The 17,665-nt window shown below is 46.5% G+C and overlaps 1 protein-coding gene across 4 annotated transcripts in view; it reads right to left on the reverse strand.

Annotated features, from left to right (window-relative positions):
• The window catches only part of RPIA (ribose 5-phosphate isomerase A), a 76,158-nt gene that overhangs the window by 16,743 nt on the left and 41,750 nt on the right, over positions 1 to 17,665 (reverse strand). For 2 of the 4 annotated variants that reach the window (XM_086700624.1, XM_086700626.1), the window contains exons 4-5: positions 6,020 to 6,080; positions 4,568 to 4,623 (exon numbers count right to left, since the gene is read on the reverse strand). In XM_086700624.1, the coding sequence (XP_086556750.1) occupies positions 4,568 to 4,623; positions 6,020 to 6,080 (117 nt within the window). Of the gene's footprint in view, positions 1 to 4,567; positions 4,624 to 6,019; positions 6,081 to 14,724; positions 15,062 to 17,665 lie in introns of those variants that run through there. The other 2 variants (XM_086700625.1, XM_025927087.2) reach the window with 2 other exon arrangements.

Consider the following 17,665-nt stretch of genomic DNA (forward strand, 5'->3'; position numbering starts at 1 on the left):
GCCAATAGCTGGGTAAATAAGCAATCATTCTGAGTTCATTCTAGGAATTACCTAGCGCAAACCCCTGTTTTAAGGAAGAAATGGATGCCCAGAGAGGTCACAGTGTAAGTTAGGGACAGAGTGAAGACCAGAAATAGTCTCCTGCCTTCCTCTCTTACCTAGGGACTAAGAAGGGAGTCAGAAGGAAAGGAAAACAGAGAGAATGGTAAAAGAACAAGAAGCAGAGAAGACAGGCCCATTTATAAATGGAACTGAAGTCATCTTATATAATAACATGCTATTAACGATAACAATTTTAAAAGGAGTTCTTTGAGGTCTTGGCATTCCTCCTCTACCTTCTCCCAAACTCCTGCCCCACGTGACCAACTCAAATGTCATCCTTCCCAGGAAGCCCTCCCCAATTCCCTGGGCAAGGAGTAGGCTCTCCTTCCTCTAAAAGGCACATTATCTCTACTTCTCTACCATTTAATTACAAATAATGACCCACGTAAATGTAGCATTAATTCATCCAACAAACACGTACAGAGTGCCTAAAAGCCAGGCACCACACTGGGCACTGGAGATGATGATTAACACCTCCCATGCATAGGAGCCTCACACCCCTATGATACTACGCATATCCTCAGTGATCACCATGTCCAACTGAATTCTGTCTCCCCACCACCACCAGCAGCCACCCATCCCAGTTCCCATTCAAAGTCCAGCACGTGATGGTGCCTAGGGGCATGGGTACCCCAGTGTGTATAGCAGCGCTCTCAATAGCTAAATTATGGAAAGAGCCTAAATGTCCATCAACTGATGAATGGATAAAGAAGATGTGGTTTATATATACAATGGAATACTACTTGGCAATGAGAAAGAATGAAATCATGTCATTTGCAGCAACGTGGATGGAACTGGAGGGTATTATGCTGAGTGAAATAAGTCAGTCAGAGAAGAACAGATATCACTGTTTTCCCTCATATGTGGATCTTGAGAAACTTAACAGAAGGGCATGAGGGAGGGGACGGGGAAAAAACAGTTACAAACAGAGAGGGAGGGAGGCAAACCACAAGAGACTCTTAAATACAGAGAACAAACTGAGGGTGGATGGTGGGGTAGGGGAGAGGGAAAATGGGTGATGGGCATTGAGGAGGGTACTTGTTGGGATGAGCACTGGGTGTTGTATGTAAGCCAATTTGACAATAAATTATATTCATAAAAAATAAATAAATAATAAATAAACAAATAGTCCAGCACATGAAAGGAGCCCCATGAGTAATTGTATGGCTGGGAGGCCCCGCCTCAACTTCTGCAAGCCCTGGGACCCTCATCTTCCCAGACAATAAGCAATAATACAAGGACAGGATCTGCCCTAGCTTTATTTTTATTTATTTTTTCAATATATGAAATTTATTGTCAAATTGGTTTCCATACAATACCCAGTGCTCATCCCAAAAGGTGCCCTCCTCAATACCCATCACCCACCCTCCCCTCCCTCCTACCCCCCATCAACCCTCAGTTTGTTCTCAGTTTTTAAGAGTCTCTTATGCTTTGGCTCTCTTCCACTCTAACCTCTTTTTTTTTTTTTTCCCCTTCCCCTCCCCCATGGGTTTCTGTTAAGTTTCTCAGGATCCACGTAAGAGTGAAAACATATGGTATCTGTCTTTCTCTGTATGACTTATTTCACTTAGCATCACACTCTCCAGTTCCATCCACGTTGCTACAAAGTTTCATTCTTTCTCATTGCGACGTAGTACTCCATTGTGTATATAAACCACAATTTCTTTATCCATTCATCAGTTGATGGACATTTCAGCTCTTTCCACAATTTGGCTATTGTTGAGAGTGCTGCTATAAACATTGGGGTACAAGTGCCCCTATGCATCAGTACTCCTGTATCCCTTGGGTAAATTCCTAGCAGTGCTATCGCTGGGTCATAGGGTAGGTCAATTTTTAATTTTTTGAGAACCTCCACACTGTTTTCCAGAGTGGCTGCCCCAATCTGCATTCCCACCAACAGTGCAAGAGGGTTCCCATTTCTCCACATCCTCTCCAGCATCTATAATCTCCTGATTTGTTCATTTTGGCCACTCTGACTGGCGTGAGGTGACATCTGCGTGTGGTTTTGATTTGTATTTCCCTGATGAGGAGCGACGTTGAGCATCTTTTCATGTGCCTGTTGGCCAGGATCTGCCCTAGCTTTAAACAGTCCGATGGGGCGCCTGGGTGGCGCAGTCGGTTAAGCGTCCGACTTCAGCCAGGTCACGATCTCGCGGTCCGTGAGTTCGAGCCCCGCGTCGGGCTCTGGGCTGATGGCTCAGAGCCTGGAGCCTGTTTCCGACTCTGTGTCTCCCTCTCTCTCTGCCCCTCCCCCGTTCATGCTCTGTCTCTCTCTGTCCCAAAAGTAAATAAAAAAACGTTGAAAAAAAAAATTAAAAAATAAATAAATAAATAAAATAAACAGTCCGTACCCCTGTCCACAACATGGAGAACTCTGTACACTGACCTCAAGAACCATAGGGGTAGGACCTGCTCCCATCTGCAAGTCCTACCACTCTCCCTTCTCCCCATCTTTGACTGAACTCCACACGGGTCCCCTGTGAGTGTGGCCCTGCATACACAGGGAAATCAGAGTCACAAACAACACGAGCTTCCCACACTCATAACATGAGTTATGGGACAAACTGCGTTCCCCTGGAAAAAAAAAAAAAACAAAACAGGTTGGAGTCCTAACCCCCAGTACTTCAGATTGTGACCTTATTCGGACATAGGGTCTTCACAGATGTAATCAGGTTAAAACAAAGTCATCAGGCTTAGCCTGGGTGGCACAGTCAGTCAAACGTCCGACTTTGGCTCAGGTCATGATCTCATAGCTCGTGGGTTCAAGCCCGGCATCGGGATCCATGCTGACAGCTCAGAACCCGGAGCCTGCTTCAAATTCTGTGTCTCCTTCTCTCTCTCCCCCTCTTCCCCACCCCTCTCAAAAATAAATAAACTTTTTTTTTTTTTAAAGAAGGGTTAGAAAAGACAAAACTAAAAAGATAATAGGACAAAACAGGCCACGAGCACCAAGAATAAGACAAACATCCTAGAAAGAAAAAACAGAGGCAAGAAAATTAAAGGAATGATAGAAAAAAAACTCCCCCAAATTAAAGAGTATGAGTTTGCAGAATGAAATGTCCCAGCAAGTGCCCAGAAGAATAGATGAAAACGAACCCCACACTAAGACACAGTACGGTGAAATGTCAGAACACTGGACACAAGGAAAAGATAATATCAGGGTATAAGGGTTCAGAGAGTGTAAAAAACCGGTTTCATACGAAGGATCAAGAATCAGAATGGCATCAAACTCCTTTTTCAACAAATGGAAAATGACACAATAGAGAAATGCCTTCAAACTTCCTCAGAAAAGATCTAGTATATAATTCTCTAAGTCAAATAACCAACTTCAAGAAAGGCTAGAATAAAGACATTTTCAGGGGCCCCCGGGTTGAGCATCCCATCCCTCTCTCGATTTCAGCTCAGATCACCGTCCCAGGGTCATAGGATTAAGCCCCGCATCTGGCTCCGTGCTGTGTGTGGAGCCTGCTTAATATCCTCTGTCTCTCTCTCTCTAAAAAAGTAAAATAAAAATTAAAACAACAAAAATTTTTAAAGACATTTTCAGACATCCAAAGTTGTCAACAACTTGGCATCCCACACACTTAGACAGCTTCCTAAAGGATGTACTTCACTAAAACCGAAGGAAACAAAAGAGGTGGAGCAGAGGGAGAAATGAGGAGAAACAGGACCAAGAAACAGGGCGATCCAAAAGGGGAGAAGAGAAGGAAGGTTCCTGACTGCAAAGCTATGTAACACGTCACCAACCCCGAAGACCCAGAGACTCGGCCAAGACGAGATGGATGGAGCGGAATACCCAGAAAGAAGTGAGATTTTCCCATCTGGGTAAGAGCTTGGGCCCGAGTTAGTAAAGTGTACATAGATAACCAAGCAAATGAAAAAAGCAAAGGCAACATTTACTTCACTTGCAGGAAAACAAAGTAGCAAGGAGGTTAAGGAGGAATAATCACAGCACAGGACACAGTTCAGCTGTAGTTTGGACAATCACAACTCTGGAAACACTGAGTAATGCTGCACCAAAATGTAACTGTACTGGAGGATTAGGAGAGAAAGCTGCCTGTGAACTGGGGAGCAAGGAGATTAAAAAACCAGCAAACACCCACTTCCATTCATCCATTCCGTGGAGAATTATTACACAAAGTTGAAAAAAAATTTTAAATAGCAAGAAAAGCATGTCGTTTCCAGATACTAGAGCAAATACCCAACCAGCTAAGAGTTTTAAAACTCTGCATATACTACACCGTGCTGCCACAGGATACACTCAAATATTCAGAGTGAGTACGTGAATGCGTCTAAGGCCACACTTCTAAGGAGCAATCCTCAGAAAATAAACTCCTCTCCTGCTCCTGGCTCCCCCACCTATACAGCAACCCTGGTACACAACCCAAAGCCACACCTCCATGTCCTCAGGACCCAGAAATTCAGCAGCCAAGTGCCAAGATGCAGAATGGAAAGCAGGACATACCTGAAAGGAGGTGGGAATGCAGACAAGGTTCAGATTCTCTTGTTTCACTCTTTCAGCTGTGGAGACAAAAGCCATGTTGGTGGTTTTTCACTCTCCTCACTTTATTTTTCTTGTCAGGTGCACATCTGCTCAGATCCAACAGAAAAGGAAAGGTCTATTCCCCCACTGACAGCCGCCTTTCATTCTGTGTTCCCAGCCTTGGTGAGAAAGTTTGTGAACACACATCGCACACACAAGACAGGGACAGGAGTAAATACTAACTACGAATAGAGCCATGTCAGGTGTTTGCTACTACTACGTACCTAGCAATATTCAAAGACTTTTTGTACATGTGAAATCTTTTCATCCTAACAAACCAAAGGTAAGCTGCAATTATTATTCCCACTTTACAGATGAAGAAACGGAGGCACAGATAGGTAAAGTCACTGGGTAGTTTTATCACTAACAGGTGGCAGAGCTGATATCCCATGCAGTCCAGCTAGCTCCAGTCTTAACTACTTCCTTATATTGCCTCTCACAGAAAAAAGAGAACTTTACATGCATAAAACATATAATCATTTATAGGCCACCAGAGGGCAGTTAAACAGGGTTTACTTATTCTTTTTGGATTTGTGCATTTCAGTGAGGGGGGGGGATCTTAAGAAAAAACTACCTTATTAAAAGCTCCAATCTTTTGACTCATTGGGTGTGCATCATAGGAGGTTCAGAAGCCACTATTATGAAATGCACAGTAATTCCTTTGCCCTGCAATCCTCCACACACTCGATGGTAAGGTAGAAAGGTATGTAACACAAAAGCCCGTGTTAAGGCACTAAGGATTCCAGAAGCCATCACACCAGCACCACAGCCACTCTCTTAAAGACAAAGTGTTCCTGGACTTTGTCTCCTGAGCACTGCCCCCGCCTTGGCACCTAGAAGAAGCAATCAGCATTCAGGCAAGTCTCTCCTCGGCTTTGTTTTAACAAACAAAAGCAGGGCAGTAAAACCTGTTGAGCAGCCACAGGGGCTGATAATTCCAGAGCCTTTCCTAAGCTCAGAGACACCCTAATCAGTAAGCCAGTACCTGCAGGAAGGAGCCACCAACTCTGGGTGCCTCATATCCACTCCAGGGTCACGGACAGGCGAGCCTGCTCTGAGCTCAGTTTGTCCACCTGAAATTAACTGAGGGACCCAAAGGCTTTAGAAGCCTTGCTTCAGGGCCCCAGGGGCCACACACAGGACCACTGATGAGGATTAAAATTCTGTTGAGATCTCCTAAATCAGCTCCTACCCTCCACATGAGCAAAGTAAACAAAGCCAGGGCATCCCCCAAAGTTGGCTGAAGAGGCCCAAGAATACCTCTCAGAAGAGCAGAGCTGGGCAGGTGCCAATGCTGTGCCCCCCTCCATCCCCCTCTTCCACATCCTCATCCCCGTGGCCCCCACAAAACATCCAGACAGCCCAAGAGCATACCTATTCGCTGTACAGCATGAACGATTGTAGAGCCACTTCCAATTCCCAGCACTTGGTTATTCTGCCAAAAAAAGGAGAGGAAAAACAAAAACTCATTAATACCATATGTGACGCCCTCTTTAGCCCACTTCCTAGATCAAGGTGCTGTGCCCATTTGATAGCAACATAAGCACTGAACAGAACCAACTGAGAGTACTTTAGCCTAGTGCCCATGGCAGTTTACCAACAGCTCCTTCTACTCTCATCTGACACTAACATCACCATTTCCTCCTGTTAAAAAGGTAAACTGAGGCACATTAAAAATTTTAAGAATTTATTTGAGCAAGTCAGGCCGCATTCAATCTGGCAGACAGAAAGGGGCTCCGAGGAGCTACACGAAATGAAAGACTTTTACAGCCAGAAGGAAGTGTGAACAAGGAAGTCACAGCAGGCAAAACAGCAGACTGGTTATTGCCAGGTTACTTTTCCTTAGGGGACAGTAGGGGCCACTCAGGCAGATTACCTAACTAGTGCCCATCAGACAATTCCTGATGGACTAACAGAACATTCCATTTCTGGGAGGGTTGAAAATGTAATTAAATCTTCTTTTGGTGATACAGGCTTAACACAAGTGACTTAATTCGGGGCCTGTTGTCTTGCTCATTGATGAGGGAACATGGGGTAAGCTGAGGGCAAAATACAGGCTGGCACCACCACCACCCCCCGCCCCCCAGGGTGGAAATATGTGTGATATTCCCTGGACACTCCTGGCTACCCAAGAACAAAGGAAAGGGGTTTAAGTGCTTGCCATGGTGATGTGGGAAACTAAGGCAAATGAAAAATTAAACTCCCTTACTGCCTACAGTCCATTGACAAGTCCTTGAAACTGGCAGAGTAAACCCCCTCTAGGAGCTCAACTGTCTCCATGATGGCACTTTGCTAGGAACAAAAGAGAACCTTGGCTGAACATTGTCCCAACCTTCAGGAACCTGTAAGTCTACTTCCTTAATCTCAAGCACCCCAAGATATACGCTGGCAATCATACTCTGAACTTATTGCCTACCGATATACATCTGAAAGGTCTCATGACTGAGGTTTTACGAAATAGTAAAAAATGGCATTTCCCTAGCTAACAGCTAGCCCCTCAAGGTCCTGGAAACCTTGCTTCCAAAATCCCTTAGAGACTTCTATATCCCTATGTATATATATACATACACATACGCACACACACATATATGTATACACACACACACACACACACACATATATATATATACACATACATAGTGAGTAACCTGTCATGACCCCAGTGCAGCTCTTCCTGTCCACAGGGTCCTGTCCCCGTGCCTTAATAAAATCACCTTTTTGCTCCAAAGACCTCTTCAAGAATTCTTTCTTGGCCATCGGCTACGGACCATCCCACCATCACCCCAAAACTTCATCATTTACAGCCAAAAAATTTTCACTCTGGGCTTCCCCTTGCACAATGAGTTGTTAATCAGTTGCTGGAACTCTAAGAAATTTGACACAAAATATTTCAGCATACTGAACTTCCTGAAGTTGCTTATTCAAAGTAAGGTTATGTAGGAGGTAACTGATATTGTGAAAAGATTATTAAAAAAAAAAAAAAGAAAATCACGAGACTTATGTCAATATAAAATGAATAGGTCATAGATTTCATTTAGCTCATTAAATTAATGAGTGAATGGGAAAAGATGTTACAACCTGTCCACAGGAAAAACCCTAGAACCGAAATTCATATGCAGTCAAGAAATGTTGAAATGAATTTACAAGAGTCTTAGGATAATAATCAGTTGACTCTCATAAAATTTGCATTTCTATGAACAAAAATTACATGCATTAAGAGCGTTCTACAAGTTAAAGGTCTCTCCACAGAGTTGTAAATGGCCTAGTGGAAGGCCATTCCAAAGAAAGGATATTTAGTAATGTCTTTTGCTCATTTCCTTAAATTTTGCCTTATGGTGTTGAATTCTTCCCTAAAGTGGAGATAATTAGGGTTGAGGTCACAAGGGATTGTTGTGAGATTTGACTTATATTAACATTTAATAAATATTCTCGGTAAGTGCTTAATGAATGGTAGCTTTTGCTCTGGTTTCTAGCTGTTTTGCCTTAGTCTGGCAGGAAGTTGCTTAGGAACTGAGTGAGCTCCACATTAGTTCCTGATTGTAGTACCCTGACCCTGTTTTGCTGTTTGTGGTCTAACTGACCCCAGCTGGGCCCCTACTCTGCCCCTCGTCTGCTCACAGGGATTCTCCCCCTTTCTTAGGATAGCAGGCTCCTGAGGCCTGTTTCTTGTCCTTTGTACTCACAGCACTCTTACCCATTGTCTCTACTGCTGGTGAAGACTCTTTCTCATAATCCTAACTAAGCTTCACCCTCTTCCCGTATTGAGGCAGCCTTGTGCAAAATAGGGACCTTCTGGCATCAAGTGGACGGATGCTGATGTGGTTTCCTATTTCAAAACGTCTGCCATCCCCTTCAGACAGGGAAACTGAAGAGACCCCACGGGGGGGAAAAACCCTGCTTTTTCGCTTTTTCCTGCTTCTATTCTTGCTAGTGATGAGGGAGCCAAAGACAAGCTGAGGGCAAAGCACAAGCTAACACCCCAGACCCCTCTCTCCAGGTGGGATATGTGACACTCCTCAGGCACTTCTGGCCGCCCAAGACCAAAGCAAAGGGAAAAACAAACTGACCGAGATCACAGTCGTGCAGGACGTGGGTCTCCATCAGTTTGCAACTGTTTTAATGATTTACAAGAAAAAAGGCAATCTCCCGAAACCTACAGACTCAGCTTCCCGAAACCCTAACATCACCCTCCCCCTCCATAGTGATGTGGGGAACAATGGCAAGAAAATGTAGATAAAATTAAATTTCTTTATAACCTGCAGCCCATTGACAAATACTTGAGATAGGCAGAGTAAAACATTCCTCCGGGAACTCCCCATGGTCTTAACGTTAATACTTTGCTAGAAGGAAAAATAACTTTAGCTCAACAAAAGCAAGGCCTCCAGTATCTTGAGTCTTCATCAGCATATGAAAGTCTGAGAACTTCCCACTGCCTTTACACACACACCCTCCCCCAAACTCCCAGGTATATAATCAGTTCGAACCCCAGAGCAGCTCTTTGGCCCACCGGTCCTGTCCCCATGTTTTAGCAAAGGCACCTTGGCACCAAAGACATCGCAAGAATTCTTGGCCATCGGCTCTGGACCCTCACCACCACCACTTCAACCTTATCCCTAGGACTTGCACCCCCCCACCCCACCCTAAACATGCCTTATGGTATCGATAAAAGTATGTCCTCCTTGTAAAGGTAAGGGAGTTCAGGGTATCTTTAGTCTTCTAGCACAATAGATAACATCTAAGTACTGATGGGGCGGGGTCATCATGAAGGGTTTTCGGAGACTCCTAGCTCCAGGGCATAGGTATAAGTGACTTATGGGGAATACCTGGGCACTCATCCTTTTTTTATTTAATTTTTATTTATTTTTAGGTTTTTGAAAGAGCTAGAGAGTAGGGCAGGGGCAGAGAGAGGATCCCAAGGAGCCAAGCAGGCTCTTCGCTTAGCAGAGCCCAACACGGGGCTCGATCCCACAACCCTGGGAGCCTAAATCAAGAGTCTGATGCTCAACCAATTGAGCCACAGAGGTACCCTGCACTCATCCTTGTTTTGACCAGTTCCAGGATGCCTGAGAGGCACATACCCCAGGGCCACTGTCCTCAATAAAAACCCCAGCCCCCAAGCAAAAATGGGAGTCTCTCTCCTGTCCTTCCTGGGTCTCCCAGACACTCAGGTCTGCTATAATCTATCCCTCGCACTATTCAATAAACTCTGCTCTCACTTCCTACCAGCTTGAGTTTGATTTTGATCCTGTGTGAAGCCAAGGACCCTCTTGACTGATCCTGAGGGACCTTCTCTGGTTCCTCAGACCTGGCCAGGCTGCATCACCCTAAAGGTTACTTTGGACTCTACCCCTTCTGCTCACTTCAGGGAGGCTCTAGATGGTGGGCTTGGTGCCCCCCTGAAGTTTCCCTGTGATGCCACCAACCTGAAGATGCCTGTGACTAGTCCCTGAAAAGTCACTGAAGGTAGAAAACTCTGCTTTTCACTCTTAGGGTATACCTAGGCTCTGTGTTTTTTGTACAGCTTTTCTTTTCTGACTGCCCCTGGGGATTGGCCAGGAATCTTTCAGTACTCACCTGCAGAACATTTTTGTAAAGCCAGCTTAAATTGCACATTCATTTTAAGTAAGCTAAATCTTTTGCCTGATAGGAAGCAGCAAGTGTTAAAAAAAAAAAAAAAAAAAAAAAAAGGGCCCCAAATGGAGTCACTTATGCTAAGCCCCAGGTCACCAAACCGAGACTTGACTTAATTACAGTTTTGGCTCTTCCAGAAAGGGAATCTTAAGCCAGTCAGTCAGGAACTGTCTGATCAGCACTAGCTAGGTAATCTGCCTGAGAGAACTCTGCCATCCCCTATAGCAATGTGACCTTGTAATAACCAACCTGCTTTTATGCCTACTATAACTTCCTAGGTCCTGTCCCATCTGACTACAAAAGCCTTTCATTTTGCAAAGCTCTTTGGAGTTCCTTTCTACGTGCTAGGTTGGATGCTGCCCGATTCATGAACCACTGAATAAAGCCAATAGATCTTTAAATTTTACTGTTGAATTTTGTTTTTTAATACTTCATAGGAGACAAAAAATCCTGGGGCAACTCAGGACAAACTGAGAGCTAGAGCCAACACCCCTCACTCCCCACAGGACAAATACCCAATGCTAGCCCCTGGGCCCGTATCTGATACAGTCCTTCTCAAAGCAAGACCACAGCTCAAACTGTAAAGGATTAGAAAGCATGACCAACAAGCGGAGAGAGCTGCAAAAAAGAAATGAAATGTTAATATCCCAGCCACTAAAGCACTTCCAGCTGGGCCTCTACCTACTGATGGCTTTACCCATTAGCCTCTGTGCTTGCTACCTGATGGAAATCACTTTGACTAGCTCATAGTTCCCAAATCACCAAATCCACCATGGGGCCCTCAGAAGAGAGCTTGTTCTGGGTCAGTACTCCACCTTCAGTGATGCCCTCATGAAGGCAATGCATCATCCAGTAGTCATTTAGCTACCTGCGCAACCGTCAACAGTAAGGTCTTCAAGACACGTGAATGGTAGGTCACAACACAAAAACAGTCAAAATAGCTGGATATCTGGGGGCGCCAGGCAAGCGTCCGACTCTTGATGTCCACCCAAGTCATGATCTGACAGCACAGAGCCTGCTTGGGATTCTCTCTACATCTCTCCCTCTCAAAATAAATAAATAAACTTAAAAAAAATAGCTGGATATCTTCAAGAATGAGAAAATTACTTAATTTACTGATGCCTACGTAGGCTTGACCTGACTCTCACACCTGACCCGGAGCTGACAGCTCTAGCTATACAGTCATCCTCATTACCATACACTGATGTCGCTCACAGGCTCCCAGCAGGCAGGTGGCACACAGATGAACTCTGGTAAGTCAGACAAGCTCTACGCAAGGCTCTTCCCTTTGTGGAGGAGGCCAGGAATTACAGAGGTCTGCCAGGCGCAAGCTCTTCAACCACGTGGTTCTCCTACCATGGAATCAAATGACTGGCCCAGGAATCAGTGTCCTAGCCAAAGCGAAACAGAGATAGCCAAAGGCTGCCTGTGAGGTGGCCCAACAGCAGGCAGCTGCCAAGCAAGCTCTTCAGGAGGAACGGGCCCCTTCTGATGGGCAATACCAAACCACATGTCATATGAAACACTTCTGCTGACCAACTGGAGCTACTGCTCACCAACTTCAAGCTAAGCCGGTCAAAGAAACAAAGCCAGGCTCCAAAGAGAACAAAGGGAGCTACAGACCTTCAGGAGAACACGGCCCTGCATGGTAACCCATCCTGGGTGGCTATACTGCCAGGAACAGGCACATCTGAGATCAGGGTGGCTACCCAAAGGGTTCAGCTGAGAACTCTCCAGGTTCTCCATCCATCCAGACGTGGAAGTGGTCACCACAGTGGAACACCAATGGGCTGGGCAACTGGAAACCCTACACTCCAGAGATTCTATCTAACTAAGCAAAGGGCCACCAATAACCCCACAACCTCCATATTTGTGTCCACACTCCACCAACTCAACCAACATTTACCAGGCAGGCCCTGCTGCAACCAACATTGAGCAAAGATAAGGTTAACTATCCACTAAGAGCTTACTTACTCTTTAGGAGGATAGGAGAGATAAACATACAGATGACTAGAACATAAGACACCATAAGGCATCTAAGAGGTATAAAGCACTACAAAATCGAAAAGATCTCCCCGCTACTTAGGAGGCTAAGGAAAAACCGAAAGGAGGAAATGGTCTTTGAACCAAACCCTGAAGGACATATACAACTTTAACAGGCAAGGTCAGAGGACAAGAGCGAGTATTCCAGGTAAAGTGTAGTGATGTTAAAACACACTATATGCTAGTAGTCTGACTTTTCCAACGTTCTGGTACATGGAGGACAAAGAATTATAGAAGGAAACAAGACTGTGGGCTTCAGAAAAATGACTCTCGTCTGTGCATTCTCTCCAGCTGGCCCAGTACCGGGCTCGCAATAGATACTTTAGATGTTAACAGGGACATTAAAATGAGGCCACCTGACGGCCACTGTGACAAGAGCAGATGAGCGCTTCAGAAGATGATAATGGATCACTTGGTAGATTGGCAGAGGGGACAAGATAAGGGCAACTGCTGTCCTCTGGCCATGGGGAGAGCTTAAACTGGTAAAGGTGATAGGTCAAAGGGCAGGGTCAGCTCTAACAACATTCCAAAGGTGGGACCAACAGGACTTGGCACATGACCACCTTGATAAACTGACACAAGTGAACAATTTCAAGACACAAGGCACTAGAAGAAAATATGGCTTAGATTGGGACAAAGGATACCCCTCTCCCCCAACTCCCCAGAGGGCAGCTAGTAGCTAAGCCTTGACCATCAGGCACATGACTATGTTCAGTAAATGTGTAGATTTGAACTCTCCTGTTTGCAGGAGTATACAGGAAATGATTTTCCTTCTCCCTGAAGCAACATTTCTGGCCACCACACTAACTGCCTGACACATATCAGACACTCAAATATCTGGCAAACGAATGAAATGAACAAATCAACATTTAAAAGCAGAAAATACAAAATTCAGGTAATGGTAGCATCTCAGGAAGAAGCTCTGTAGGCAAAGCAGATGCAACTGAGATTGGTGTGAGGCGCCCCCAAAGTGCCAACGAAGCTCTCCCCATGATCACCCGGTAATTTCACAGAATAATGCGGCTGGAATCCAGTGTTTTGTAGCTCTAGCCTCAGGTGGGGGCTTACAGATTTTTATGTAAGCAAATACATTATAAAACCTAAGCCAAGAATACTTAATGTCAGCAAGTATTAATGTAAATAATAGGAAAAGGTATGTACAGATTTCATTTACTCATCTATTAATTACTCACTTTATACAGGCATTTTGAAATTTCAGCTTACTGTCCCAATTTTTCAGCTGAGGCACTGAATCCCAAAAGCAGAGCCAGACTGCACATTTTGCATTGTCTCTGAGAATTCCCATGGAAAACTCCACTGCTAACCAGACTTGGAACAAAATACACCAGAACAGGGCAGCTGGGGAGCTGGTGGAAGGGCACTGGAATAGGAGTCACTCAGTTTGGGTCCCGGAGGATCCTTGGGCATTCCTCTACAAAACATGTTTCCGTAGAAACAAGTTACCACACTGGTCCCTCCCACTTAGTCGAGCTGTTTGAGGATCAAACATCATATATCAATGGAAAGTAACTCTATATGCTGAAGCATTAACAAATGTAAACGTAAAGAACTACCATTAAAGGAGAGAGAGAATCTGATACCACTTTCTAAGAAATAAAAAGAGAGACAAAAAGCCCAACAGAGCCCAGGAAACTCCACCAAAGGGCAGAGATACTCCACTTGGCTCCGAGGAAGTACCACAATTAAGATAATTAACCTGACTGATAAAAGCAAATCCACTCCGGTTAAGAGACTTCACTAAACAGCACCACACCCGCCACTTAACAAGTGGGGCCACGACCTCACCGGTAACACCTAGACATCTCTGCGCCCCAACCTTAAAGAACAGCTTCCTCCAAAATGCAAGCGCCCACCCACCCCTGTGAAAAGCAGGAGGTTTAAAGCCTTGGTCTTCCTGCCTCTCTTTCGCTAGCGAGTACACTCAGGACCGGACGCGCGCCACGCTAAGAACCTCCTTGGAGTGAAATTTCAACGCAATTTTCAGAACAGCTCTCCACAGACTTCCCAGCACAATAAAGAGCGATGAAGAGCTCTTGGCAGCCTCAGGACTCACCATTTGCCATTTGTTGATAAGGAAGCCGCACGTCAAGTCCCTGCCAGCCCCACTCCAAACACATCAGACACCACCAGACTCCACTTTGCAAAGTGTTACCCCGCCGGACAAGGAGTCTTTTTAGAAACATCAACTTTTAGGAAACTCGCCCCCAACTGATTCCACATCTAAAAGATCTTTAAGGAGCAAGGAAAAGCGCGGGGGGCGGGGGGAGGGATCTAAACCCGTATAAAGTGTGCACCCTCTCTCCTCTCACGCACCCCCCGGCCCAGAGCGCGCAACAGGAGCCCATCAGGCAGAGCACAGGAGCCCCACGCCCGGAGCTGCTCACCCTCACGTGGTTCTCCACCGCCGCGCGGCCCGCCAGCTTCTTGGCCTCCTCGGCCTTGGACATCGTGGAGGGGGCCGGGCAGGCGCCGTTGGCGTCCCCGCCGTAGGTACCTGTACCGCCGACGCCGGCGCGGGTCCCGGACTGCGTGCGCCCGGGAGGCTGCACGTGGGAACCCAGGACACCCCAGCTGTTCCCGCCTCCGCCAGAGGCCGCGCCCCCGGCCCGCCCGGGCAGCGGGGCCAAGACCCGCCCGTAGAGGGTGCTGAAGGGCCCGGGGCGCTGCATCCCGACGCCAAGCTCCAGCCTCCGCCACGGTCCCGCCCCCCGGCTCGTCCGGAAGTGTGGTCGCTCACGCACAGAACGTGCGCCTCCTGCTGCCGGAGTCCTTGCTGGGAGGTGTAGTTCTGTGGCTTCGGCAGCCCGCACCCACGCACCAACGGGGACTACCAGCCCCACAATGCTGCGCGACTGGCGAGCAAACAGCCCGCGACGACCTTCGGTGCGACGGCCCGTGTGGCCAGAGTAGCCAAAGTCCGAACCTAGGCGTAACACCTAGCAGAGATGCGTTTACGCCGCGCCTGGGAGGGTTCCGGGGGTTTTTCTTTCTGCCCTCACAACCGAGAAAGGGGTGGTGAACCTGACCTTGTCGGTTTTCCCAGTAGTAGGAGCGTGGCCGTGGAGTCCTTAGGCCAATCGCTATTCTGGAGACGTCGCCCCCTTTTGAGAGGTGACTGCTCTAGACACTTCCCGGGGAAATGCACAAGCGGTTTGCGCGGGCTTGTTATTGGACAGAGAACAGGTTCTGAACCCAGGTTCAGCTGCTCCCTGCTGGAAAATCAATATTCGAGAGACAAGTAACGGTGGGAAAAGAAGGTTGTTTTTTTATTCAGGAAACCGGCAACCTGGGAAGATGGTAGACTAACTTCTCAAAGACCATCTTCCCCGATCAGGCGAAGCCTGAGGGTTTTTAAGGGGAAGGCATTGGAAAAGGGAGGAGAGCTAAGTGCAGAGAAGCAGGTGCCAGGCAGCTAGTCGTATGTGGATGTGACCTTAAACAGACTTGCTGGAGTCAGCGGCGGCTGTTTGTGACTGTAGCAAGGCCTTATCTTCTGGGAAAGCGTGGGCCTTCATTCCTCAAGGCCTGCAAATCTCAAGGAAATTAGGCTGGTTCTGCTGTAGATCAAGGGACTTAGGTCAGCAAGCAAACAGTGCATAAGCTTGAAGCAAGTTAACCCTTAAGACGGTTGGAGTCCTGTTACACACTGAAATCTTATCATTAGAGCTGAAGGCCCTGGACTACAAGTTTAGAACTCCCAACCTGAGACGTTGTTCTGCACCAGACAGTTTTGGATGGCTTACTTCCTCCAGGATGGATGCCGGGCAGAGACCTGGCAATCCTTGCTGATGACTTATGAAGGGATTCAGAACAGGTGTCCCCAAAATGTGCCACTTTGTCATGTGGACTGTTTGGAACTGAAAGCATTCCAGACCCCGAGGAACTCAAGAGAAACTTTGCCCCTCCTTTAACTGCCTAGAAGTATCTAAATTGGGTGTCTTTTCTAGAATGAGAGTTATTACCGATGATAAATTTTATCTAACATCTGTATAGCAGGGCAAACATCTAATTACCAAACATCTTTCTTATTGCCCTGTGAATTGCCCTTCTCCCCTTTGAACTCCACAGCACTTATCCCATTCCTTAGCTTAGGCTGGCATATATACATATGACCTCATTTGTCTTGATATATGCCAAGAATTTCTCTGTGAAGCCTTGAGCAGCATCAGTCAGATTTACCAGGTACCCAGCCCCAAAGAAGGAATGGATTTGTGTCTCATTTCAAGAAGGAGGCCAGAAAGAAAGAAAATAACCTGTTCTGCCACCTTGGTATATAAATGAGTTATCCAGAGAAGGCAGAAGGGCCCTTTCTAAGACTGACCGCACCTTTAGCTAGGGACCCTCACACAGTTGGCACCCTCACCTCATTCTGGTCTCTGCCTGCTCAGTGGTCTTCCCCACATGCTTAATAAAGTACCCCTGTCCCAGGGGCGCCTGGGTGGCGCAGTCGGTTAAGCGTCCGACTTCAGCCAGGTCACGATCTCGCGGTCCGGGAGTTCAAGCCCCGCGTCGGGCTCTGGGCTGATGGCTCAGAGCCTGGAGCCTGTTTCCGATTCTGTGTCTCCCTCTCTCTCTGCCCCTCCCCCACTCATGCTCTGTTTCTCTCTGTCCCAAAAATAAATGTTGAAAAAAAATTTAAAAAATAAAAAAAAAAAAATAATAAAGTACCCCTGTCCCAATCCTCAGCCTCCCAGTCCCCACCTCATGCCCATCATCTTATTCTGCTCTAACATCATCTTGTTAAATAACCTGTTTCTTTGTTTATTGCCTGTATTTCCCACTTCAAGAATAGAAACAGAAAACTGGTGTTTCTTGTTCACTACTGGATGCCTGAATTTACGGAATGAATGAATGAATGAATCAGCCCTTGGCTCCTCCTTCCCCTCATCCACCAACTCTCCACCCTCACCCCCACTCCACCTCAGGCATGGCACAGAATAATTTCCCGCTTTGGTTAGCTTACAAGCAGTTTTAAGAGTTTAAGAACGAGTTTTACTAAGAAACAATGATAAAACAACAGACCCAAATGACTGCCTCTCAAATGTTTTTCCTGTCTCTCAGGAGCTGTTGGCTATGTAAGAAGCACACTGCAGGCATTCCTGATTTCTTTTACAGCAACTGTTTCCTTGCCGATTTCCCCGACTCAAGGCCCAGCCACAGCTTAAAGGAAAGGGACTTCAGGTAGAGGCCCCTGGGCCTGGGAGTACCACACCTGGGTAGGGTGCAAGCAGGAGGGGAACAGACCTGAGGTCAGCTGCTTGTGCCCCACCCCCACCCCATTGGAAAAGCAGGATACATCCTGAGTACCATTTAAGTGGCCTGACA

This window comes from Puma concolor, chromosome A3 (genome assembly GCF_028749965.1).
Source record: "Puma concolor isolate L17-30 chromosome A3, mPumCon1.1.hap2, whole genome shotgun sequence".
In the NCBI taxonomy this organism is placed as follows: domain Eukaryota; kingdom Metazoa; phylum Chordata; class Mammalia; order Carnivora; family Felidae; genus Puma; species Puma concolor.